Source organism: Mytilus trossulus, chromosome 4 (genome assembly GCF_036588685.1).
Source record: "Mytilus trossulus isolate FHL-02 chromosome 4, PNRI_Mtr1.1.1.hap1, whole genome shotgun sequence".
Classification (NCBI taxonomy): domain Eukaryota; kingdom Metazoa; phylum Mollusca; class Bivalvia; order Mytilida; family Mytilidae; genus Mytilus; species Mytilus trossulus.
Window position 1 is genome coordinate 38,038,168 of NC_086376.1, and position 27,591 is coordinate 38,065,758.

Below are 27,591 nucleotides of genomic sequence, written 5' to 3' on the forward strand. Positions count from 1 at the left end.
TTCTGTCTTCAGTTACTGGTGCAGTAAATGAATATTTTGGCTGACATGAATGCTTTGATGGTTAAATTGATACAAATATAAACATTTTGTTCAAATCAAATAAAAAGAATTGTTGTACCTACTCTGTGTGGCACACACTTTACTTTCATGACTATTCTAGCTGAGAGTTTGATGGTTTTAAAACATGTTTAACATATGGTTTAACCTTATAACAGGAATCATTCAATTTTTGTATTTCAATACTATCATTAACTATTTAAAACTTATCACAAAATAAATAACAATTAACAATTAGCCATTTTCATTTCATTCTGAAGATTTTTTCAATGTTTCTTCATTATTCACTGAATTTTCCTTCAGACTTTTCTCTTGTTTTTCTTTTTCCTTTTCATCCTTTTCTTTCTTTTTTTCTTCTTCTTCAATCAGCATTTCCTTCTTGCATAGATCAATTAGTTCAGAAACTTGGGAAGATTCCAATTTGACATTTTCTTGACCCAGCAATCTAATAACCTATATTTACAAATAGAACATGAAGCTGGAAACAACTCTCACAGTATACAATCTACAGATAAATTACAGAATGTCTTTTAACAGAAGTAGAAGATGGACCTTTATTTTGTAATAGTAAGCAATGTAGCCTTCTTTTGGCTCTTGAAATACCCTTTAAGGGAGGTCTACAAAAACAAATTCTATGCACCACTCCACATATAACCAAGGCAAATTGTAGAATATTAAGTACATAATATTTGTGGTTTCTAAGAATTACTGCAAACAAGTTCAGGCCTTGTGGTAATTAAAATTTCAAGTTTAGACTCAGCAATCAACCATCAGATCAAAACACCTTATCGCTATTTGTCCGCCATTACTGGAAATCACACAGGTTCCCGTAAAATTTTGACGTCACAAAACAAAATAAATGACGCCACAATCGAAAAGTGATTGTGTATGACGTCAAAAGTGCAAGCAGCCGGGTCAGCCAGGATAAGCGATAAGGTGTATAGATTTCATGTCTAAAGCAAAACATTTGTACCAAGTGCGCAGTAAAGTAATCTGACCTAAAGGCTTTATGAAAATATGATTAGGCCAAAAAAATAAAACAGTAAGTCATTAACTTCATATGGGTGACTTCATTAGATATTTGAAGCCAATGACCTCAAATGCTCTTAAAACAACATAAACTAGCTTTGTCCTTAACTTAAATGCTACTGATAGTCTGTATTGTGTGTACATGTACTGATCTCTCTGGCAATTGAATGTTAAGTCAAAATTATTTACCTTAAGAACATGACTAGCATCAATTATACCGTCTTTGTCTTCATCTAAAACTGTTACAATCTTCTGAAGTCGGACTTCATCTGGAACTTTTTGTAGTCTCCTCAATGCCAACACCATATCATTTATACTAATCACTAAGCCCCTGAAACAAATTAAATATTTTTGTAAAAATCTGACAATTTAAGTATATATGCCTTTTATTGAAATGTCAAATCAACATGTTCTGATATGCAATTCTTCAAAAAAAGTTAATATCTGCCCAGAGCAGACAGCCTTATGGTAAATAGCAAGCTGATATTCCACCACTAGTTGGTCAACTTAAAGGTAATGCAAATTCAATCTACAAGTTATCATTATACACTCAAGTACAAGACAGCTTCAGCAAAAATCAACTTTACAGGGGAATAACTCTATTATGATTCTTTACTGAAGGTTCAGTCCTGTTGACTTATTTGTAATCTTATCCTGCTGATTATTGGTCCTTTTTACGTGTCTATTTATCTATAATAGTTTCAATGTTTGACTTGTTAGTAAATTTTCATATAAACAGTTTTAAGGTTTTAATTCTAACAAAAGTAGGACAACTAGAACAGAAGGCACACTCAATCTGAAAGTCATCTTTACATATTGATATTGTGCTTTAAGCAAATTGTTGTCTTTTCTAGGCTATGTCATGTGACAAAAACATATTAAAATAGTTGTATATATATATATATATATAAGTATGTCTGAGTCAGTGACAACCCTACAACAGATGTATCCATCGGATCGCCATCAATGATGGTGATACATGGCTGTGTACATAATGTATATATACAACTCGTCTAAACATCAACCCAACAATGTTAGATCTGTAAATTTGCTTTCGCAAATTTTTGGTTCTTCCCTCGCCGGGATTCGAACCCATGCTACTGTGATATCGTGACACCAAATCGCCTGCACTGCAGCCGTCCCGCTAGACCACACGACCACCTGGGCTCTCTAAAAAAGAGCTTTCGGTGGCCATATGTTACCTTTCCACGTCAGTTTTAATCTAGAGGCGTACTACAGTACATGATATATAAGGCATGAAGATGTTATTGTTACAGATCAGCTAAATTATCTATAGTAAAGGATCCTACAAATTAATGTAAGATACAGTCACAGAAAATAATTATATTCATAAGTACGTCTGAGTCAGTGACAACCCTACAACAGATGTATTCATCGGATCGCCATCAATGATGGTGATACATGGCTGTGTACATAATGTATATAGAACTCATCTAAACATCAACCCAACAATGTTAGATCTGTAAATTTGCTTTCGCAAATTTTTGGTTCTTCCCTCGCCCGGATTCGAACCCATGCTACTGTGATATCGTGACACCAAATCGCCTGCACTGCAGCCGTCCCGCTAGACCACACGACCACCTGGGCTTTAATGTATCACCATGTATCACCATCATTGATGGCGATCCGATGGATACATCTGTTGTAGGGTTGTCACTGACTCAGACGTACTTATGAATATATATATATATATATATAACTAGAGGTTCTAAAGAGCCTGTGTCGCTCACCTTGGTATATGTGAATTAAACAAAGGAAGCAGACAGTTCATGACAAAATTGTGTTAAGGTGATTGTGATGTGTTTGTACATCTTACTTTACTGAACATTCTTGCTGCTTACAATTATCTCTATCTATAATGAACTTGTCCATGTAGTTTCAGTGGAAAATGTTAGTAAAAATTTACAGATTTTATGAAAATTGTTAAAAATTGATTATAAAGGACAATAACTTCTTAGGGGGTCAATTGACCATTTTGGTCATTTTGACTTATTTTTGAGTCTTAAATTGCTGTACATTATTGCTGTTTACAGTGTATCTTTATCTATAATAATATTCATGATAATAACCCAAAACAGCAAAATTTCCTTAAAATTACCAATTTAGGGGCAGCAACCTAACAACGAGTTGTCTGATTCATCTAAAAATTTCAGGGCAGATAGATCTTGACCAGAAAGACAACTTTACCCCATGTCAGATTTGCTCTAAATGCTTTGGTTTTTGAGTTATAAGCCAAAAACTGCATTTTACCCCTATGTTCTATTTTTAGCCGTAGCGGTCATCTTGGTTGGTTTGCCCGGTCACAAAACACAGTTTTTAAACTAGATAGCCTAATAATGATTCTGGCTATGTTTGGTAAAATTTGGCCCAGTAGTTTCAGAGGAGAAGATTTTTGTAAAAGTTAACTAAGATTTATGAAAAATGGTTAAAAATTGACTATAAAGGGCAATTACTCCTAAAGCGGTCAACTGACCATTTTGGTCCTGTTGACTTATTTGTAAATCTTACTTTGCTGAACATTTTTGCTGTTTACAGTTTATCTCTATCCATAATAATATTCAAGATAATATCCAAAAACAGCAAAATTTCCTTAAAATTACCAATTCAGGGGCAGCAACCCAACAACGGGTTGTCCCATTCATCTTTAAATAACAGGGCAGATAGATCTTGACCAGCTGTTTTACCCATTGTCAGATTTGCTCTAAATGCTTTGGTTTTTGAGTAATAACTTAAAACTGCATTTAACCTCCATGTTCTATTTTTTAGCCTAGGCCGCCATCTTGGTTGGTTGGCCAGGTCAAAAAGCACAATTTTTAAACAAGATACATCAATGATGATTGTGGCCAAGTTTGGATTAATTTGGCCTAGGAGTTTCAGAGGAGAAGGTTTTTGTAAATGATAACCAAGATTTACGAAAAATGGTTAAAAATTGACAATAAAGGGCAATGACTCCTAAAGGGGTCACCTGACCATTTTGGTCACATTGACTTATTTGTAAATCTTACTTTGCTGAACATTATTGCTGTTTACAGTTTATTTCTATCTATAATAATACTCAAGATAATAACCAACCAGATGCTTCGCAGGGCGTAGCTTTATACGACCGCAGAGGTTGAACCCTGAACGGTTGGGGCAAGTATGGACACAACATTCAAGCTGGATTCAGCTCTAAATTTGGATTGTGATTAAATAGTTGACACAGCATAGGTTTCTGACACAAAATGAATGTGTTCTAATGAACTTAAAATTTTTGTTTTCTCTTACAGCAATTCACTATGCTGTTGAATATTAATCCTCTCAAAAAAATGTTTGAAGAAATTTTCTTTTTATTTATGAAATTTCAAATAAGAAAATTGAACCCAATTTTTTAATCACATCCCCCTTTCCCTTATTCCAAAACTAATCTCAATTAAATTTTCTAATGGAGTTTGCAACAATAACTACTCATTTAAATACATCATAAAATGTTAAGATGTAAAAAAAACTGCTTATTATCACTGAATGGTAAAGATTATTTTAATTTATCAGTTGGTAGTAAAAAGTGAATATACATTGTATATTGTATATCACAAAGATTTAAGTTGATTCTGGACAAAGAAAGATAACTCCAATTAAAAAAAAATCTTGCAATTGCACAATATTGTGCAATTAGATATTTCTTGCTTACTATTCTGGACAATGAAAGATAACTCTATTTAAAAAAAAATTTGCTATTTCACAATATTGTGTAATTAGATATTTCTTGCCATTGCGCAATACTGTGCAATTGAAAAGACTTGCTATTGCACAATACTTAATATTATAATTTTAGATCCTGATTTGGACCAACTTGGAAAACTGGGCCCATAATCAAAAATCTAAGTACATGTTTGGATTCAGCATATCAAAGAACCCCAAGATTTCATTTTTTGTTAAAATCAAACTAAGTTTAATTTTGGACCCTTTGGACTTTAATGTAAACCAATTTGAAAACAAGACCAATAAATAGTTGACACAGCATAGGTTTCTGACACAGAATGAATGTATTCAAATGAACTTTTTTGTTTTCTCTTAGAGCAATTCACTATGCTGTTGAATATTAATCCTCTACAAAAAAAATTTTGAAGAAATTTTCTTTTTATTTATGAAATTTTAAATGAGAAAAATTGAACCCAATTTTTTAATCACATCCCCATTTCCCTTATTCCAAAACTAATTTCAATTAAAATATTCTAATGGAGTTTGCAACAATTACTTCTCATTTAAATACATCATAAAATATTAAGATGTAAAAAAAACCTCACTGAATGGTAAAGATTATTTAAATTTATCAGTTGGTAGTAAAAAGTGAATATACATTGTATATTGTATATAACAAAGATTTAAGTTGATTCTGGACAAAGAAAGATAACTCCAATTAAAAAAAATTCTTGCAGATATTTCTTGCTTACTATACTGGACAAAGAAAGATAACTCTTTATTAATTTTTTTTTAGCTATTTCACAATATTGTGAAATTAGATATTTCTTGCCATTGCACAATACTGTGCAATTGAAAAGACTTGCTATTGCACAATACTTAATATAATAATTTTAGATCCTGATTTGGACCAACTTGAAAACTGGGCCCATAATCAAAAATCTAAGTACATGTTTAGATTCAGCATATCAAAGAGGCCCAAGAATTTAATTTTTGTTAAAATCAAACTTAGTTTAATTTTGGACCCTTTGCACTTTAATTTAGACCAATTTTAAAACTGGACCAAAAATTAAGAATCTACATACACAGTTAGATTTGGCATATCAAAGAACCCCAATTATTCAATTTTTGATGAAATCAAACAATGTTTAATTTTGGACCTCGATTTGGGCCAACTTGAAAACTGGGCCAATAATAAAAAATCTAAGTACATTTTTAGATTCAGCATATCAAAGAACCCCAAGGTTTCAATTTTTGTCAAAATCAAACTAAGTTTAATTTTGGACCCTTTGGACCTTAATGTAGACCAATTTGAAAACGGGACCAAAAATTAAGAATCTACATACACAGTTAGATTCGGCATATTGAAGAACCCTACTTATTCAATTTTGATGAAATCAAACAAAGTTTAATTTTGGACCCTTTGGGCCCCTTTTCCCTTAACTGTTGGGACCAAAACTCCCAAAATCAATACCAACCTTCCTTTTATAGTCATAAACCTTGTGTTTAAATTTCATAGATTTCTATTTACTTATACTAACGCTATGGTGCGAAAACCAAGAAAAATGCTTATTTGGGTCCCTTTTTGGCCCCTAATTCCTAAACTGTTGGGACTGAAACTCCCAAAATCAATACCAACCTTCCTTTTGTGGTCATAAACATTGTGTTTAAATTTCATTGATTTCTATTTACTTTAACTAAAGTTATTGTGCGAAAACCAAGAATAATGCTTATTTGGGCCCTTTTTTGGCCCCTTATTCCTAAACTGTTGAAACCAAAACTCCCAAAATCAATCCCAACCTTTCTTTTGTGGTCATAAACCTTGTGTCAAAAATTCATAGATTTCTATTCACTTAAACTAAAGTTATAGTGCGAAAACCAAGAAAATGCTTATTTGGGCCCTTTTTGGCCCCTAATTCCTAAAATGTTGGGATCAAAACTCCCAAAATCAATACCAACCTTCCTTTTGTGGTCATAAACCTTGTGATAAAATTTCATAGATTTATATTCACTTTTACTAAAGTTAGAGTGCGAAAACTAAAAGTATTCGGACGACGACGACGACGACGACGACGCCAACGTGATAGCAATATACGACGAAATTTTTTCAAAATTTGCGGTCGTATAAAAACAGCAAAATTTCCATAAAATTACCAATTCAGGGGCAGCAACCCAACAACGGAATGTCCGATTCATCTGAAAATTTCAGGGCAGATAGATCTTGACCTGATAAACAGTTTTGCTCTAAATGCTTTGGTTTTTGAGTTATAAGCCAAAAACTGCATTTTACCCCTATGTTCTATTTTTAGCCATGGTGGCCATCTTGGTTGGTTGGCCGGGTCACAGGACACATTTTTTAAACTAGATACCCCAATGATGATTGTGGCCAAGTTTGGTTTAATTTAATAGTTTCAGAGGAGAAGATTTTTGTAAAAGTTAACAACGACGACGGACGACGACAGACGCCAGACGCAAAGTGATGGGAAAAGCTCACTTGGACCTTTGGGCCAGGTGAGCTAAAAACCAGATATTTCATTGTACTAATGAACTCAAAATTGTTAATTTTTGATGTCATGTTTTGAATTCCTGCATCTAGGCAGACATCTACAATGTGCTTCCCTTTTCTGGTCTCGTTTGTATGAAACTTTGATTAAAATATATATTTATAAGTCTAGTATAAAATAGGAAGGAACGAAATACCAATTTCATTTTTAATAATTCCTTGATATGAAAAAACGTTACCTGATGATAGTGTTTCATTGTTTACATTGCATATGACGTCATAATTTAAATAATGTCACAACTAAAACCCCTAACAAAAATTTAAGTTACAAAAAAATAATTCTTACAGACTTCGTCCCCATTTACAGGTTATGCCTGCCTCATATTAATATAAAATTATTTCTTACTTCTTCTCTGATATTTTCTGCATTACTTCATCTCTGGTTTCTATATCATCAATATCTGCATAGATGAGGTTCTTCTCCTTCAAATCGATCTCCTTATTAATTTTGAGTCTTTTCTGGTGCAGCTCATCAAGCTTGACATCCAGTTGATTAACCAGTTTGTCTACTTTTTTACCTAACCTCTTAGCAGACTTGGATTCTTTAATGTCCTCCTCATCTCCACCAGAAGCTAAAATAACTGACTTAAGGTCTTCCAAATCCTACAAAAGTAGATAATGAAATTACTGAAACATGTTTTAAGCACTTACTTTGAATGCATTTAAATTCATGGCTACAAATTTGCATGGTTTGACAAAATTTTAGTTTTGTGTGGTAACTTCATTCTGAGGCTTTGGAAATTTTTAAAGTGCAAAGCATTTATTAAAATAGTTTCTTTTTTAAACACTGTAATTCCAAAGATAAAGCTTAAACAAGAAATTAATAAAAATAAGAAAGCCAAAAATAATACTGATTCTATATTTACATATCATGCATATTGCAAACTTATTCATTTGTCCATTTTGAAGCATATGATATCACTTATGAATTTGTTATATTTTCAAAGCTTATTGCACTCAGCCTATGCTTAAGGAATTATTGATTTGAAGATTTGCTCTCATGATTGTATCGTATATAACTCCCTTGACCAAGAATTGTCTTCAGTTTGTTATATCTGATTTTCCATTCATGACAATTTTCTTTAGTACCAAAAGTAAATAATTATGCAATGGCAAATAAATCGTAAAATGTCAATAACTAAATAAATAAAAAATATATATTTCTGAAGGTGAAACCAAAGTTTAACATAAAACCTCTTGTATGAAATATAGGCCTAACAGAAAAATATGTGTCCTTTGTTTTGAAAAATATCAGAGGAAAGAAAGTCAAGTTTTTTTCATATGTGACTTTTTCCTTTAAAAGCTTTGTTATAAAAAAGTACAGTAAATTTCAGAAATTATTGCATACATTTAATAATGTAATATTTGAAGAATTGACATCTCAGGAAAAGCTGAATTAAAATTTATGCATTTAGATACCAGAATGTGAGGTCTGATTATTGCAATACTCACACAGTCGCATTATTTGCATTAACAAAAACCTCACAATAATTTCTGAATTAACAGTATCTGATTTTCACTTACTTCTTTATATTCATCTACATCTTCTTTTAGATCCTGTAATATTTCTTCATCAATATTAAACTTCTTTTCCATAGCAATGTTTTCTATGGCTGACTCAATCTCCTTGAGGTCTTCGTCAGATAATTCTTCATCTGCATTAAGACTTTTGATTTCTGTGGAGATAAATAGTTACTGAACAGATTAGAAAAAGCACATAGATGTACATTAAGTAAATCTTCTACCATTTAAAATGTATACGTTTTCTTGTTTGAATTGTTTTACATTTGTCATTTCAGAGCCTTTTATAGCTGTCTATGCTGTATGGGTCTGGCTCATTAATATATGGTGACCTGAAGTTGTTAATTTCTGTGTCATTTGGTCTCTCATGAAGAACAACCTCAATGACGATGTTACAAAGTAGTACTTATATGAATGCAAACTTGACAATCACACAATACAAGTGGTCAATTATTGGATGTTATTTTAGATGTTGTCAGACTGATTTATCAATGATTGCATCTTGTACACCAAACCAAATTATGAAAATGAAGGTAAGCTGTTTTTCAAAAGTACCTAGATATCACAGTTGATTCTTTTAGACACAATGCAAATATTTGTTAACATGAGACACAGAAAAGGCCTATGTCATTGACTTAAATAAGGTATTAATTAGCCTTACTTCTAATAAGTCGCCTCAATATATTCTTTTTGTACTGAGGAGTTGTATCAATAAATCAATATTGTTAACATAAGTCAACATGACGCATGAAATATATTCATAACATTTTTTTTCAAATCTACAGGAATAGCTTATAATGTAAGGGATTACACACTCCAAAAAGTATTTGATACATTTGTTGACTAGTACACCAATGATTTGACTATTAATTAGAAAGTAGAAGCTGGTCATTAAAACAATCAAATAAACTGACAAAAATATCAAAGAAATACATGCATACGCGTAGCTACGTTTACGTCAAAACGCCCGGGCGTACACTTGAATTTTGAAAATAAAACAAATATTCGACATAGAATAAGAAAAAATGGTCAACAGCACATCAGCCTTATGCTTCTTTTTTCAATGGATTGTAATTTTGAATAAAAAGGGACTAAATTTACTCAAATAGATCATTTAATATATTTGCATGAATCTTTTGTAAAAGTCTAAATCTACTATGAATTCTATGTACTTTTCTTATATCTAAAGCAATTCACTATCTGCTAAGATTCAATATGCTGTTTGTATTTTTGTCGAGCCTGTCATTTATGTCCCAAAAGCGAGACAAAGCGGCACCAATATTTAGGTTCCAAAGGTGGATAAAGTCTTTTGAATGACTCTCCGTGAAATTTTACGAAAGTTGGACAGAAACTGTGTATGATCAAAAGAGTATTCAGATCAATATAATAATGCAATTATATCTTTAATTTTCCCGCATTTTAAGGACAAAATGTATGTCTTTCTGCAATTAATAAGTGGTCACAGTTAGAGCTTACATTTTGTTATTTCTAAATTACATTACTACTTGTCGAACCTTCATTGAATTTAATGAAAATGCCGGAGAAGCTTTTTCTATGACTAGTGTCTTCAGCTAAAATTTTGAAAGCATTTGTTTTCGTTCATTTTTCTGTTCTTTTCTGATAGACAGATAGCTGGACTCTTTTTTACCCAATTAATTGTTTTACATGCTCAATTTATAAACCTGTATAGATTGTCGTGAAATATTCCAGCCCAAGAAAACAATATCAAAAGAAAATTTTAGATTTTTTTAAAAATCCTATTAAAGGAATGATAAATTGATTTACTTTTTGTGGGAAGAAATCCTAAGTGTTCCAGCATTTTTTTTATATTGCACCTCTTAGAAATATTTTTTCGGTGTTCATTAAAAGGTGCTTTTGTCAATTGTATGCCCACTCACGGCACCCTTTAAACTTATTTAAAAGTAATATTGGTTTGGATGTTTTCTCTTAAACCTCTTCAAATCAAACTTAGGCTAGCTTCCAGTTTAACGCGATGAATAGGTTAATATATTACAAAATTTAACCAAAACAAATAAACCATTTAGATTCAAAAGTATGTTGTTATCAATGATTTTTCCTGACAGAAATCATTACGGTATCTCATTCTCCATAGCTTTTGGGGGCTTCGTCCCTTTTGAACCCAATACCAGAAAGTGCTCTAACATGTTTAACATTGAGCGGTTGGCACCCCTCATATCCCTCGCCAAGGTTCGGGCGTACACGTAAAAATGACCCAGCTACGCCACTGACATGAATAGCTGCACAGCAACAAGTCACAAGATATTGTCTTTTCCAGTGAAAAGGGGAGGGTAAAACACTAGACTTCAAATATATGCCACTCATAAAAAAGGTTTACGAAGCTAAACAGGGGGAACCTTTTTTTTTGTGTTGACACTTTCAAGAATTTTGCTTTTTTTCTCTCAATAATACAGATTGTATACATTTGAATGAAATAATTCAGTTTCAGATGTATTTTTTCAGTTTAAATTGAGACAGCAAATTAAAGGTTTTAAAAAGTTCTGAATAACTGGTCAGCATTGTATTTTATAAAACTGTTGCTATGGTCTTGATCATTTATAAAAATGCTCAACTACTGATCATGATCTTTTCAAATCCACATTTTAAGTTCAACACTTAGCCAACTGTTTGTTATATTACACTGCAAACTTTGCTTAGCATTATTTTAATCAGCTGTATTTGTTTAAATCATAATCATACCTTTCAAACTCTGAAACTGACCTGCATTGAGGAAGAAAAAGCCAGGTCATAACTTGTACAAACTTTTTCTGTTCAATTTTAGTATTGAAAGGATTTTTTTTTATATTCTATAACATAAAACCAGTTTCCTATATAAACATATATTCACAATTTGCTGAAAGTTATTTAGAATTTCAATTTAACTTCATTTGTGACAACCTTTTTTCTTTCAAAAATGAACATAAATACATATGTATACAGATTTATTCAAGAAGTCATATCGAAGAAGATCACACAATCACATTTGAAAAATCAGAGCCATGGATTTGATTATGGGTCATTATCCTTAATACACCATAAATTGAGGTACTCATATATAGAATGTAAACAAAAAATCTCTGTGCAGTGATATTGGACATGTTTCAGTTTTTCGCAAGTGACTAAGCTTAACCTTTAGTACTCATTTGTAGAGCAGAGGACCATATAATAAAGGTGTAAAAACTATAGAGTTATTAAATGTTTGCAGATGAAGATGTTATAGAACTTTCTGATGGAAAAAAAAGGATATTTACCTAAATAAAAGCTGCACCACAAAGAGCTATTCTGTTTTCAAGATATTCTTAAAAATGAATTTCACTTTATACTACCAAAATTTAACCACATATTTGACAAGAGGCTGTCACAATGACAGCAACGCGGATTTATTAGCATTTATTTGTGTCCTGGCAATATCACAAGAACCATTACTGATGATTGGTGAAAGTGAAAATCTTCAATATCAATTTGACCGACCACCCGCCCGCCGAGCATCCCCAAATCAATAACCGACATTTTTGTCACAAAAATCCGGTTAAAAATGTGTCAGCATTGAAATAAGCCATCATACATGGTCAGAGGAATTGAGGAAAAGGGTCTTATTACTGTCTACAAGAAATGAATTGCGCATCTTGTTCCATATGTATTGTTCCAGTCTTAAATCATCTTAATAGATTTATAACATTTAAAACAAAAGACAAAATTCATATCCCAAAAAAAATCTCTGTTATTCCTTTATACTTTGTACAGATTAAGTTACCTTCTTCTGCACGTGCAGCAATTTCAGGCGCGTTGTCCATTAATAATTCTCCTTCCATAGCAACCCTGGCAGCAATGGCCTCTGCCTCATCAGCCTCTTTCTGAGAAAAATTTAAACAAACATCTCCATCATCTTGGTTTTACTCCATCAATTTAATTTTCCATTAAGCAAATGTTTTAAATTCTTAAAGATCAAAACTGTTATTTATTTAAAATTTTCACTTATTTCCATTTTTTATCTGATAGAATTTCAAGAACTGCTATTTCAGAAATTATTGTCTGCATTTATTGTTGTGTCTGCTGAACAATCGGCAGGAATTTAATTAATGTGATTTCAGGAAAGCAATGACATTAAAACTTAAGAAATTAGTTTATATTTTTGCAACATTTTTTTGGCAATTTTTACAATAATTTCTACAAAACAAACAACTTCTGAATTTACAGTATAAATAAAACTGCACCAATTTGTAGCAGCACAACATTAGAACAAACTGTTCAAAGAAATTAAAAATTATTTCAATCATTAGCACAAACACAACTAACTAAATTACAAAAAAACAAAGTAGCCATCTTAAAGTACTCACATATAATGGAACCTAGATCAAAGCCCAATTTCAACTATAAATAAAATTACCCTGTTTTCTCAGACTTAAATATCAATATTTTTTTACATTTTAATAAATTAAGGCCAAGTAACATTAAATTAGATATGACATAGATGTTGGGAAAATTCTGAATATAACTTTGGCTAGTTGAACTACAATGGAGAATTGAAAAAAAATTAATGCATTTATTTCTTTCATTCTCTGAAATTCAACTGATTGAATTATCTCAAATAAGTGACAATTTGTATAGAAAGCACATAAAATCGTTAAAAAACTTTATTATATGTTTAAGTCTTCAAATCCATAGATTTTTCTAAAAAAATAATATGTGCTGATAACTGTCCTAAAATGATGCTATTTTATTTTCACAGTATAATTTACTCTTTTAAACTGTTATTGTACAAAAAAGTCATAGCTATGTAAATGAATGGAAGTATATAAATTGTATAGCTTAAATAAACCATCTAGGGAACTAAACTTTATATGTCAGAAGTAATTCTGTGAGGTTCAGTTCCATTCCTTTATTTATCACTGAAGGAAATTGCGAGATAAAAAAATTGTTTGTGACAGACAAAAACAGTGTGTATTGACATATAAAAGTATAGGCAGAGGTATTATAAATAGTCTCTAATGTATCTAAGAATTGACCTTCTGAGTGAATGGGATACAAACTTCTTACTGTTTTGAAATTTACATCTTAAATTCAGAAATTATTGCCAATTTTTTTTTAATGCAAAAATAGTGACAGAGTTGAAACGAAATAATTTAAACTCACATTTTTCAAATATTTATAATGAATTAAACAGGATTTTTCTAAAAATCGTAAAAAATAAAATAGCATTTAAGTCTAAAATGCCAAAAAATGCATAATAAATGCACGCAATAATTTCTGAATTTACAGTATTATTAATATGCTTATAGTCCCTACTTTTAATCACAATGGTTATTTACTCAATTTACTGTTTCAAAGGAGTAAGTTTGGTAAAGGTCATATTTGGCCCAATTATAAAGTTCATAGTTACAAGACAATAAATGTTTTAAGTTGCCTTAAAGACATGTTAGAAAGTTAAACAGAACTGTTTTTGTCAAAGTATAATTCTAACACGGTGATTTTTACATCCAAAAAAGGTCAAAATAAGGGATTTTGGTGAAATTTGACAAAATCAGCAAAATTTCAACCAAATAAAGGACCAGGAAACATAGAGCACAGGTGTCGACAAGCTTAAGATTCAAATAAGACATGTGAAAAGTCTTCACAAACACTATTTGAAAAGATTTTTGTTGTTGACATATGCGCTCTATGTTCCCTGTCCAATAATCTATGGAAATTCACCCATTTTCATTGATTTTTTCATGAGTACAATTTGTGACGTCATAATGAAACACAAAAACGTAAAATTTTCAACAAAATGGTTTATATCCTAGCTAGTCAATGTATAAGCTATACTTTATCATGATAGTGGTCGATAAATCAGAATTTGAAATTTACGCTAAAAGAGGGGGCCATTTCAGGACCTTATCGAACATACTCCTTTTATAGTGCTTAAAGTCAACAAGAATATTTCTTTCTTAAAGTCATGAGAATTTTCAGGATATTGACACACCAGATACAAACCTGTATTTGCTTTTGTTTTTTCAATTCTTTCTCTTCAGCTTTAAGTTTGGTTTCTTTAGCTATAGCCTCTTGCTCAGACTTCAAAATTTCAATCCTTGTTGCTGGATCTATCTGTTCACCTGATATGGCAGCAACTCTTACTGTTGCTTCAGCAGTCTGCAAATATGAATGACATACTAATATTTAAAAAATATATATATATCAAAATTATTCATACATGCTTATTTAAAAGAAATTCCTCCTTTTCCTAATTTTGTTTTATCCTTAATTATAAATAAATACAGAAAAAATATATTTTCTTTTTCAACATGAAGTTTATATTCATAAAAAAAAAAGAAGTAAAAAATAAATTAAAACAGAATTCAAATTCAATGTCATTATCAAGTATCTTTAATTAACACTAAAATAAACAGCTGCGCCATGAGTGCATGATACGCCTGACGTCTTGTGTGGAAGTTTTATGAAATAATTATAAATAGTTTCTGAGAAAATTTTAAGCAATAACCATTTATTGTTTTTGAGACACGGCGGGACCCCCCCCCCCCCTTTTTAAAAAAAATACTCAATAACTCAAAAATGAAATTTTGAATCATCACCAAAAAGTATACAGATATTAAGATTAATATAACTAAGAAGTGTGTAAAGTTTTAAGCAATAATCAAGAATCGTTTTTGAGATACGGTGCGACCTTTTAAAAAAAAAACACCCCCCTGTTTTAGTTACAAAGTGACGTAACTCAAAAAGTGTAAACGTTATTTTCACCCAAAAATATACAGATCATTTGACCATCATAAGAAAGAACTATATTAAGTTTCATGAAATTTAGATAAGTCGTTCTAAAGTTACGGTGCAACATGTTTACCCCGAACAGACAGACTGAGGGACAACAGACATTTGTATACCATAAAAGGTCCCGTCAAAATTTTGACTTTGAAAAATCAGAAACAAAAGGCAATCTTAAACATATGTATACAAGGCTTTTTCACACATATTCAAATTTTGTAAATTTCTTAACATCAAAATGTACTTACAGCAGTCTTGGGTAGTGACTGTATTGTTTTCTGTAGTTGTTCTACAGGCGACAGATGTTCAGGTAGATATAAAGCCCTTGACAACAATAATAAGGATGTTGGAACATGTTGATTTAGATGAAGGTCTAGCCATTGTTCTAATTGAAATATCAGCCTCTCTTTATCTACACCTAAAGCCCTCATTCCTCTTGCTCGATTGGCCTGCTGTAATTCCTGTACTGTCAATGCCTCAATGCCTTCTTTTTGAATCATCTAAAATATAAATATATCATGCATATATAATACTAAAATAAAAAGGTCCAATTTGTCAGCCGTCATCACGTGAAAATGATGAATCAAAGAATTCAACTTTATATATAACTAATATAGTACAATGGTGTTGATTAAAAATTACACCACTCCAGGCCCCTTTGTTTTCCACATAATTAATATTGCCAATAATTAAGAAGTTCCGGATCGAATCAGACACCAATACCAATAGTATATTCACCTGTTACATACTACCTTATCTGTACATTCCGCATCTGACAGGAGCACCACCAAACGGTGTATTTAGAATTTTGCTGTATACTGTTGAGTAAAAAATAATTAATTCCAGGCCCTTTTGTTTTCCAAATTATTTATATTACCAATAAATGATAGGTTCCAGGTCAACGGGTTTAAACGGGTTTAGAAAGCAGAGAAAACTGTGCATCTTATAATTGGCATGACTTTATCAGATGACAATACCAATACTAAAATAAGGCATACACATAGTTATATACCTTAATTCAGTCACGGACCCGCGATATCACCGGTGTGTTCTAGTATAGATATATTATTACTGTAAATATTGACTTTAAAAGTTATTGCATGAACTAATACCTGATATGTAGAAGACAATGTTGTGTTACAGATAATTATTGCAATTGCAGGAAATTATTCATTCATACAAATTTATCACAATTCAAAGTGTTTTTTTTTTCAGAAATCTATCCTGTACAGTTTTCCCAATTATAAAAAATATCATAAACCTTTCTGAATTTATATTATAATAATTTCATGGTTTAATTGAACGAGTAATCATCATGATCATGTTTTGTTTTTTAGAATATTGTATGATTTTGAAAACTTTCAGTTATATTTGACAAGACTATGAAAAAGTTGAAAGGAAAACTAAACTGCTTTAAATTTTTGGTACATGTACACATGTATGCATGTCTTTGAGTTGAACTGTTTAGCTAGTGTACATAAATTTGTTTGTGTTTTGTGTTTGTTTTCTTAATTTTCAACGATCCTTTTTTTTTCCTGCGACTCATTGACTTCAGTACTTTTACTCCTTAGATATCGTGAAAACCATCATGATTATAATTCTCACTATTTTTAAGTAAATATACTCACTTTGTCATCCACCAGAAGTTGACGTAATTTTATGTCCAGTTGAAATCGTAACATGTTATCAGTTCCTATAGGTATGATACTAAGTACTCTACATAAGGCCTGGAGCTGACCTCTAGTCAAAGAATCTATTGTCACTTCATCTTCAAACATTGTAGAGAAGTGAAGTATTTCTTCATTGGAAACTGCTATTCCTTCACTTCTAACCTATAAAAAATAAACAATAATCAAGTCATTGAGTCAAAATATATAATTTAGAATTATATATTGAATAACTTTAAGAGGTGGATATTTACAATTTATTCACTTGCTCATTCATATTTATCAAAGCCATATACCGGTAGTAAGAGTTTTTAAAATATTTAAAAAAAAACTTTTTAATTTTTTAATTTTGCATCTACATGTAACCAATGAGTCATTGATTATTTCATCACATTTTTATAGGAAAAAATAAGTCTTCATCATCAAAGTTCTTTTCTGAAGCTGTTAACCAGGCTTAATATAAAACTTCATACTCAATGTGTGAGACATCAGACAGGGCCAAGATAATATTTGAACACAGAATGCTACCACAGTTCTTTTTGTTATATAGGATCCTGCTAATATCTTTTTTTATTCAACTTCAATAATAAGCATATACAGTCAACATTACTTATTACATTTGAATAATTTCTCCTGCACAAATATTTTACTGTTTCCTTTTCATCTAATATAGAATAAAAATGTGTATTTGCATGATTTCAAATTGCATAGATGCCAACCCCCTTTTGACACAATCAGTAACAAACTATCAAATTTTTCGTATTTTTGAAAAGTTTTCAGTAATCATTCATAAACGTGCATTTACCAATAAAAAGTACCGACAAGTGGTTGCAAAGTGATGTGCACGAAATGTGTCGTTTAACATCTTGTCTGTAGTATGTATTCCATTCATTTATTGTTCAGATGTTCTCGACTAGTACATTTTCGTTTTGTCAAGGAGAAGTAGAGAAAGGGTGAATGCAAGTTTGCCTCTTCGGAAGTCAGTTAGTTACTCAACAATAGGTTGATAACTCCCGAGAAACCGGAAGCATTACATTGGCGTTTTCTAAATACCGGACCAGGACGGAAAAGTAATGACAAAAATCCGTGTTTTACAAAATTGAATGGCGATGATTGGTAATCCGTAACTATTCGACTTCGACCGTAATAGCGTAGTTTTTATCGCAAAATCGGACAAACTACGCAAAAAACGTAATGGTTGGCATCTATGAAATTGGCTTTTTTTAAATGAGTAGAAAATAAATTGCATCTAGATATTGTAAATGAAAAAAAATCTTTATCAAAATCACAAATACAAAAAAAATATTTGTTTTTGTAATAAGTTTCAAGGACCAATTCATCCTGATTCCCATTGCTTGGACTTATATTTTCATGTATTATAACATATACAATATGTTAGCAAACCTTTTCCATGAAATCTGTGAATTCCAACACCATGCTGGGTGCATCTTTCTTCTTTCGTTCCAATGATGTTTTCTGTAAAGTTTCCTGCAGTAATTTGGCCATTTCCTGCTTTCTTTTTAAGCCTTCCTTAAGTAAGACATCAGGCTATAGAAGAAATGAAAATAATCAATAAATTTCCTTAACTACGTGCATTTGTAAACAAATGACCTCTCTTTTTCTCCAAAGACTGTTACGCATATTTAAATCATACAACTATTTCTCAAGAATTGACAGAAAATTGATATTTCCTCTGATTTTCTCTTTTTTTGTAAACTGTTCAATAGGTCAGATACATGCAAAGAAACAATGCATTCTGACTTTAAATAGACAACAATCAGTGACCTGAATTCATGTGAACTATATTTAGCCTAAGGTAAACACTGACTTTTCATCCAGCAACTTTGCGTCTCTCGGCTGCCTGTAATCATTTGAAAAGACATTTTTTTCTTTTTAAATATAGATTTTTGTCAGTGAACTAGCCGGCACTTGGAGCCACTGGAAATCCAAGTCTACCGGCTACTTTGAAAAGCCCTGAATTAGGCTTGTTCAATTTTCATTAAATTTTGACAAAATATTTACTTTGACCGTTGTTGACGCTTTGCAAAAATACAAAAAAATACAAAAAACTTGAACCAATCACTTTCCTCGGAAAAAATTGGTTGGATATATAACAGTTTGACAAACACTAAATTTTATCATTGAGAACCTTAATATTTCTTTAACAATACAACATAATAAAATCAGTTAGCTGATTTTACAGAGTTATCTCCCCGTACTGTTAGGTAGCACCTTAAAATTCAGTTAATAGTTTACATCATTTTTTCAGCGTTTTTAAAGATATTAGAAATTATAAATAACTCTTATAAATATGAAGATGTTTATTTTCATAAATTAATAGATGTGTAAAGCTTATAAATACTCATGTGAGTATAGAATAAAGTCACAGGAAAAAAGTCACGATTTATATTTTGTGTTTTGAAAAAAATAACATATTCTATAACCATGCTTACACTTTTATTAGTTAATATGCATTCATTTACTTTTGTAATTTTTCTGATAAACTGTGTCTGTAGTAACAAAAACAATTCAGCTTAAAAATATAAAAAAATCTTTCTCCAACCAAAAATAGCAAATAATTTTCAATCATTTCACTGATTTGTATGTCCTAATCACTGATATTCTATTAGCCATTATATCATGTATATTATATGTGTCAGTGGTAATGTCCCAATAAACTCCAGTTATTTAATAATACCATGGTTTTTTTTTACATGTACCTCTGTTACTACGACTGCAAATGGGACACACATGATATATGTATTTCAATATGATTCATCAATGTTTTTCCAAATAAGAGTCAAAGTTATCTACCCTTTCACCACGTCAACACAATTGTAAAGTCGGACCAACTGCCACAGTTTTTGTACTGTGTACAATATCAATAATCATAGCTAGTACTCCTAATTGGTCAGACATAATATCTTTGGATCAAGTTAACTGTTTAAAGTTATCTAACCAAATATCTGTACATAGTCTGTTAACAATATTAATTGAACAATCAGATTCATAAGAACAACATACCTTTTTTTCATCTCGTCCAAAGGTGCTAGGTAGAGCGTTAGGAAAAAACTTCAAATAAAATGGTATCAAAAATTCAAAGAACGGAATTATAATTAAAATGAGATAAGGAATCATTCTGAAGACGTCAGCTGTAGTTCTTCTGAGCTGTAAAGTAGAAAGAAAATTAGTGTATGTCATTGATATACTGTGGATTCATTTATTTTCGTGGGTACCAATTTTCGTGGATTGAGGAAAATTTACATATTCGTGGATATTTAATTTTGTGGTTTTGGTAAAGGTTACACTCATTCCTTTAGAAAATTTGTTTTTCGTTGAACATTTGAATTCATGGTTCTCCTGTACCCACGAAATCCACGAAAATTGGTATCCAATGAATATAAATGAATCCACAGTATAGATACAAAAACACTAAAATTTTAGTTTCTTTTCAGATCTTTGTAATATGATTGAAATTTTTTTTGTGGAGTAGTTTCACAGAAAAGTTATGTTCCCTCAAAAAAAAAATCTCATGCAAGCTTGCTTTATGTTTAGGTTGTCTTGGCGCATTTTCATTTTCTGCAGGTTAGATTTGTTGTCACATTTTGCTTTGGCATTCAATTTATAGCTCACCTGACCTAAAGGAAACACATGGAAGAAAATTCAGTTTTTGACTTAAAAATGTCTCTCAAACTAAAGCAAAAGTATAACATACGACAGTTGCATTATTTCATACATCAATTATTAATAAAAATATCAGGTGAGTGACACAGAGTTCTTGGAGTGTTTAGTTTAATTTCTCTACACCTTTTTATGCATATATATTGTCAAAAAAAATCTTCAATTGGAAATATAAAATGTACTTACTTGCTTCAGCTCTCTTCGTGTCAAAGTCTCTCCTTTCACTATGCTCTTCCATAAGTAAGAAACAGCTATTCTTAATTCTTTGAAAAACAAAACAAACCCATCCAAATAATATTTTCCATGTTTTTTTATGGTTTGTAATAATGTTGGTTTAGCTTTTACAACAGTGCTCTGTTGGTCTCCTGATAATTTCACATCCACTTTTTCTTTGTCAACACCCAGTTGTAATTCTTTATCAATAACTCCATCTCCTTTTTTATCCGTTCTTTTTTTATCTTTCAACACTTCAACAGCTTTTTCAACAAATGATTTATCTTTTTCATTATATTGTGACGATATGTGAAAATATCTAATGGATCCTAATGGAATACCTAAAGAAAAATCTGGACTTATAAGGTGCTTGGTCTTATAATATGAACTTGATTTATTGTGTGTAAATGTACAGTTATAGGATGGAAGTAAGGTATAATCATGGCTGCCTGATGAGCGATGTCTTCTGTATTGTAGTTGTGTTGACCTGAAACAAGAAAAAGTAGATTTAATTTCCAAGTGGAATAAAAGCAAGAAGATAGTGAGACAATCTTAAGTAAAAGAACACAAACTAAAAATTCAGCAGTTTTCTATATATAAAGGGGCATAACTCTAAAGAGGTAAATTCGAAGCCATTAAAATTCAAACTTAATCTTTGTTTTATGGTAACAAGCCTTGTGTTTAAGTTTATATGGGGACGTAGTCCCCAATAACAGTAGAAAATTCAATAAAAAAAAAAAATTGGGGAAAATTTCCCGAATTTTTCGTTGTACTAACATGACTAATGAACTCAAAATCTTTCAATTTTTTTTTGTCGTGTTTTGAAATCTCGGACCTGCGCAGAAATCTACAATGTACTTCCGTTTTCCGGTTTTGTTTGTATGAATCTTTGAGTAAAATATATATTTATCAGTCTAGTATAAATAGGAAGGAACGCAATACCAATTTCATTTTTAATAATTCCTTGATATGAAAAAACGTTACCTGATGATAGCGTTTCTTTGTTTACATTGCATATGACGTCATAACTTAAATTACGTCACAACTAAAATCCCTAACAACAGAACCAAAATCGGAACATTACGGTATTTCCGTTTCTTTTTTTTAACAAATATTTAAGTTACAAAAAAATAATTCATACAGACTTCGTCCCCATTTACAGGTAATGCCTGCCTCATATTAATATTGGAAGAGGCATTTTTAGGTTAGACAACTGACACAAAAAATTCAGCAATTTTTCCATTTGTGCCATCACCCAAATTCAAGCTTAATCTGTGTTTTGTGGTAATAAGCATTGTGTATAAGTTCCATAACATATGGTTCAAAAGCAAACAAAAATTTTAGAAAAGAAAGAAATTTTGTGACGAACAGACATATGGATGTACTGACATACAGACCTATAAGCATGATAAGGGTAAAACTTAAACCCCCTCAATTACCCAAAATAACACCTTAGCAGCTCTTGTATATCATGTATATGAAGATTCAATAGTGACAAAAACAGGGGCCAACAGAAGGTAAATGATATAAATACTTACTTAGCTCCATGCAGCTTACAACATCCACAATATAATGGTGAAAGGTTAGTAATGGTATCTGTAAAATACATAATGTACTAGATCATGTAGAACAATCAGTTGTAAAAGAAACAAATTATTTTAAATTGGATAGACCATTCATTTTTTGAGTTATCTCCTTCATTTGTCCTTCACCTGATAAGTGTGTCAATTAATTGAGCCTTTATTACATCATTAACATATGATATAGAGCTGAGGAGACCACCCTTATCCCTGCAATTCAATATTTGATTACAATAAAAATGACATCAGAACTAAAATCCCTAACAAAAGAACCAACATCAGAAGCGTTATGGTATTTCTGTTTTGTTTTTAACATTCAAAATATATATGTTTAAATTTTTTTTTTAAATTTATTACAGACAGCTTCCCCTTTTACTGGTATTGCCTGCCTCATAATACTATTGTCAGTCCTGGCTTATACTGGTGGGGCTGATAATTAATTCTTTGATATGCACATTCATAAATTGTTGTGTTGTTTGATCTGTCGGTCACTTGTTTAATATTTTTCTATATTTGATTTCTTCGATTTATTATTCTATATAATCATAATAAACAAATTAATACCATTTTAATACATGTATTACTTTTAAATTTCTAAAATAGGGTGAGCAGACTCCATTTGGCAAATACACTGGATACTCATTTAAATTTTTGTTTTATTCATTTTGTTTTTATACGGTATATATTGACATTTGAAAACTATACATGGGCAATACTATTGTGTATCTTGTATGATTGACAGGAAGACAAAAAAAAAACCAAATGCTTCCAAAGATTTCACAACTATTTGAACTATGCAATGTCCTAATAATTTACATAAGCAGAAACCTCCGGATAATTAAGGTTCATCACAACAAATGGACAAATATGGCAGTATTTTCACCTCAAAAACTACTCTGTGTACAGACTTACCTATGCTGTTTGGAAAGTTTTAATGCCTAGCATCCACTAGATAAATCACATGGAACTCCCCAAATGGTTGTCATGGTTGTGACAAAAACCAGATAGATGATTTGATGATAAACGGAAGATGGAAAAACTCACTTTGTGACGTGAGAGCAGACTGTGGTAGTGACCATCACTTGATTTGTGGTAAAGTTAGACTGAAGCTAAGAAAAGCACTAAAGAATAGAACCAACAAGAGGGAAATATTCGACACAGTCAAATTGAAACAACCTGAAATTCTCAAGAAATTTTAAATTGAGCTAAGAAACAGGTTTCAAGTGTTAGAAAACCTACAAGACAACAAGCCAAGTACTGTAGAAAGCTTAGAACAGGGATGGAGTAGGATTGAAACTGTGTTTAAAGAAACATCAAGAAACACTCTAAGGCTCTGACAACGTGAAAAGAAGAAATGGATAAGTGATGACACATGGACTAGCATTCAGCAGAGAAAAGACATAGAGTCAAAATTGAACAGCACAAAATCAGAACGAATCCAAACTACTCTTAGGACAGAATATTCAGTCAAGGACAAAGAAGTCAAATGTAAAACAAAGCAGATAAGGCATTATACCTAGAGACACTTGCTAAAGAAGCAGAGACAGCAGCTTCTAATGAGAACTTAGATCTGTTTATAAAATCACGAAAGAACTAAAAGGTTAGCACATGAGCTCCAGTGTACTATGTAAGTCCAAGGATGGTAAAACACTAGCCTCAGAAATTCAACAACTGGAGAGGTGGACTGAACACTTTAAAGAAACATTGAATGCAGAACACCATGCAGATGTTCCAGTTATAGAACAGTTTGGAATGGAACTAGACATCGATATTGGGGAGGTATCAAGGGATGAGATCAGAAAGGCAATACTTAGACTCAAGAACGGGAAGTCACCTGGCTTGGATGCAATAACAGCTGAAATGCTTAAAGCAGACATAGAAACCAGCACAACCATGTTTCATGAACTGTTTAAACATATCTGGAGTCATGACACTATTCCAAATGATTGGGCAAAGGGTCTTATAATCAAACTACTCAAGAAAGGAGACCAAAGTGACTGCAACAACTGGCATGGTATAACTTTGCTGACAGTACCAAGCAAGATACTACTGAGAGTACTTTTAAGCAGAATAGATGATGCTATAGATAAAATCCTGAGGAAAGAGCAGGCAGGGTTTAGATCAGGTAGAGGATGTATCGACCATATTTTTACAATCAGAAATATAATAGAGCAAAGTAGAGAGTGGCAAAACAAACTAGTCCTAAATTTCATTGACTTTCGTAGAGCCTTTGACAGTATTAAAAGAAGTTGCTTATCGGCCATCCTTAGGGCATATGGTGTACCTATTAAAATAATCACCTTAATACAAGCTTTCTACAACAACTATGAATGCTGTGTATTACATAAGTTATGTACATTAACATAACGGTCAACAGTCAGAATGGTTCCAAGTAACATCTGGAGTACGACAAGGGTGTGTAATTTCTCCTATCTTATTCATTACAGCAATAGATTGGTGTATGAGAACAACATTGGGTAATGAAATCACAGGCATCAGATGGACCATAAATTCTTTTCTTGAGATTTTAGATTTTGCAATTTGCAGATGATATCTGTCTACTTTCCTGCAACAGAAACAACCTGCAGAACAAAACCACCAGACTGAATGAAACAACACAAAGTACAGGACTGACTATAAATGAGAAGAAGACCAAGCTCATGAACATCAACAGTAACAGTAACACAATACAACCAGTGTACTTAGGACATAACATCATAGAAGAGGTTGAGGACTTTACATATCTTGGGAGCATGCTAAGTAACACCAATGGAACAGCAAAATATATAAGAGCCAGAATAAGCAAAGCCAGATATGCATTTTGCCAACTACAGCCCGTATGGAAGAGAAGGTCAATCAGTCTGAAAACAAAGCTTTAAATATATACACCAGCAATGCGAAGTCAGTCCTTCTATATGGGGCAGAATGTTGAAGAATTAGCCAATCAGACATGAAAAAGCTTTCCTCATTCCATAACCATGATAACACCTGCTTGAGGAAGATCTGCAAGATATTCTGGCCCAATACTATTTCCAACAAAGACCTGTACCAAAAAACCAATCAGTGTTGTATTGAAACAGATATTAAAAGGAAGAGATGGCGTTGGATTGGCCACGTATTGAGGAAAGGAAATGAGAATATCACCAAGATTGCTTTGAGATGCACACCTGATGGTAGACGAAAAAGAGGGAGGTCAAAAGAGACCTGGCGCAGAATTATAGAATCAGAGACGAAAGACCTTGGAAAAACCTGGAAGGAGACCGAGAAGAAGGCAAAAGACAGGCAAATGTGGTGAGTACTGGTTGAGGCCTTATGTGCTGACAGGCACGAAGAGGATGAGTGAGTTAGTGATCCACTAGATACATATAAAAGTCAAATGCATTTTGTGTTAAAGAAAGATAAAGATAAAATCTTTCTTGCTTTTTGACGGGCATTTTTTTTGCTTTCTGCAGAAGGTGCAAAAATAAACAAACACCTGAATTACTTTGATACTGTCCACTCACTGACTCAGATAAACTCTTTAACTCACCTATAGTTGTGAAGATACCTGGTGTCCATGTCAATTAAGGACAATGAAAACAATACAAACCAGTTTTTTTACCTGAGGGCGCATCTCATAGTTGTACCACAATTTAGTCAATTTTCACACCTTTTGCATGAAGGAAAAAAAATGCCCATCAAAATCCAAAAGAGATTTTATCTTTTTGAAACACAAAATGCATTTAACTTTATTATATCTAGAGGATGCTAGGCATTAAAACTTTTCCAACTTTACAGGTAAGTCTGTACTCAGAGTAATTATTGGCATGTAAATACAGCCATTTTTGTCCGTTTTTTATGATGAACCTTAATTGATTTTATATTATTCAGCATTTTCAGATTTTTGGGGCATTTATTGTAAATTTAGTACTTTACATTCAGAATAGAAACTTGTGAACATGTCAATTTGTAAAAGGTTGTCACATATGGTAAAATTAGACGAAAAAAAGGCATTTTTCTTGTATAACTTTGGTCACCCTGCACGAACGTGCAAATCAGTTTTTAAATTTATATCAAAAAAACGTTTCTGTAGTGAGAAAAGGCAGGCGCAAATAACGTACCTAGCTTAACTCTACGGAGTGACAATGGACCGATTAAACGGTGTGCCATATTTTGACTGCTGTTCAATTAATTCCAAAATCAACCCGAAAATAGAACCATTTTTCAGACGATTCAAGATCATCGGTGTCCAAATTTTGCAGTATCAATAACCTTTTAGTTCTTACGGAAAAAGCGTAAGGATGATGTTGTCAGTGTGAAGGTCACATTTTATTGACAACTAACGGACGTAGGAATACAAAGTCGTCACATTACCAACTCGCCCTTGAACTACTCCACAACACTTTTTACCAACTCGCCTCAATCATTTAAACCAATACTTGAACTACAACCGAACGTATAATCTCATTCAATAGATGCCTATCAACTCCCTAAATTAATGAAAAGAAGTTGAATCCCTTCTACGGCTGTTAACTAGGCAGCAACCATTTGATTTTCTGGGGGGGGTTATGGTTTTTTTGGAAAAAAAGTTTGTTTCCAGGTTTTGGTGAAAAAAATAATTTGTTTTGGACCCTGAGAAAAAAAATTGTTTGTTTCACCCTCAGCTGCCACTATATGTAAGGCTAAAATTGAAAGAAAAAAAATGTTTTCGGTTTGTTGCTAAAAAAATAGATTTTTTTGTTCTTCGCGGAAGGCGAAAAAAAAAGTTTGCACAGACAAAAAAAACATACCCCCCCCCAGAAAATCAAATGGTTGCTGCCTTAAAGAC

At 31.9% G+C, this 27,591-nt stretch overlaps 1 protein-coding gene across 1 annotated transcript; it reads right to left on the reverse strand.

The window, feature by feature from the left end:
* On the reverse strand, window positions 1–27,071 carry LOC134715253 (mitochondrial proton/calcium exchanger protein-like). Its single transcript, XM_063577316.1, has 13 exons — window positions 26,885–27,071; window positions 22,743–22,800; window positions 21,178–21,691; window positions 20,335–20,478; window positions 18,715–18,858; window positions 17,272–17,475; window positions 15,892–16,143; window positions 14,861–15,016; window positions 12,642–12,741; window positions 8,873–9,024; window positions 7,695–7,951; window positions 1,276–1,417; window positions 1–510 (listed from the first exon to the last, which is right to left on the reverse strand). The coding sequence occupies exons 1-13, from the start codon at window positions 26,931–26,933 to the stop codon at window positions 307–309; spliced, it is 2,376 nt and encodes a 791-aa protein (XP_063433386.1). The 5' UTR covers window positions 26,934–27,071; the 3' UTR covers window positions 1–306.
* Window positions 27,072–27,591: the final 520 nt, after the last annotated feature.

Coding starts and splice junctions, on each gene's coding strand:
- LOC134715253 (XM_063577316.1), bottom strand. CDS start 26,933: ATGGCACACCGTTTAATCGGTCCATTGTCACTCCGTAGAGTTAAGCTA. Junction 20,479..21,177: donor CACGAAGAGAGCTGAAGCAA/GTAAGTACATTT, acceptor TCTACTTTACAG/CTCAGAAGAACTACAGCTGA. Junction 12,742..14,860: donor AAAAACAAAAGCAAATACAG/GTTTGTATCTGG, acceptor AATTTTTCTCAG/AAAGAGGCTGATGAGGCAGA.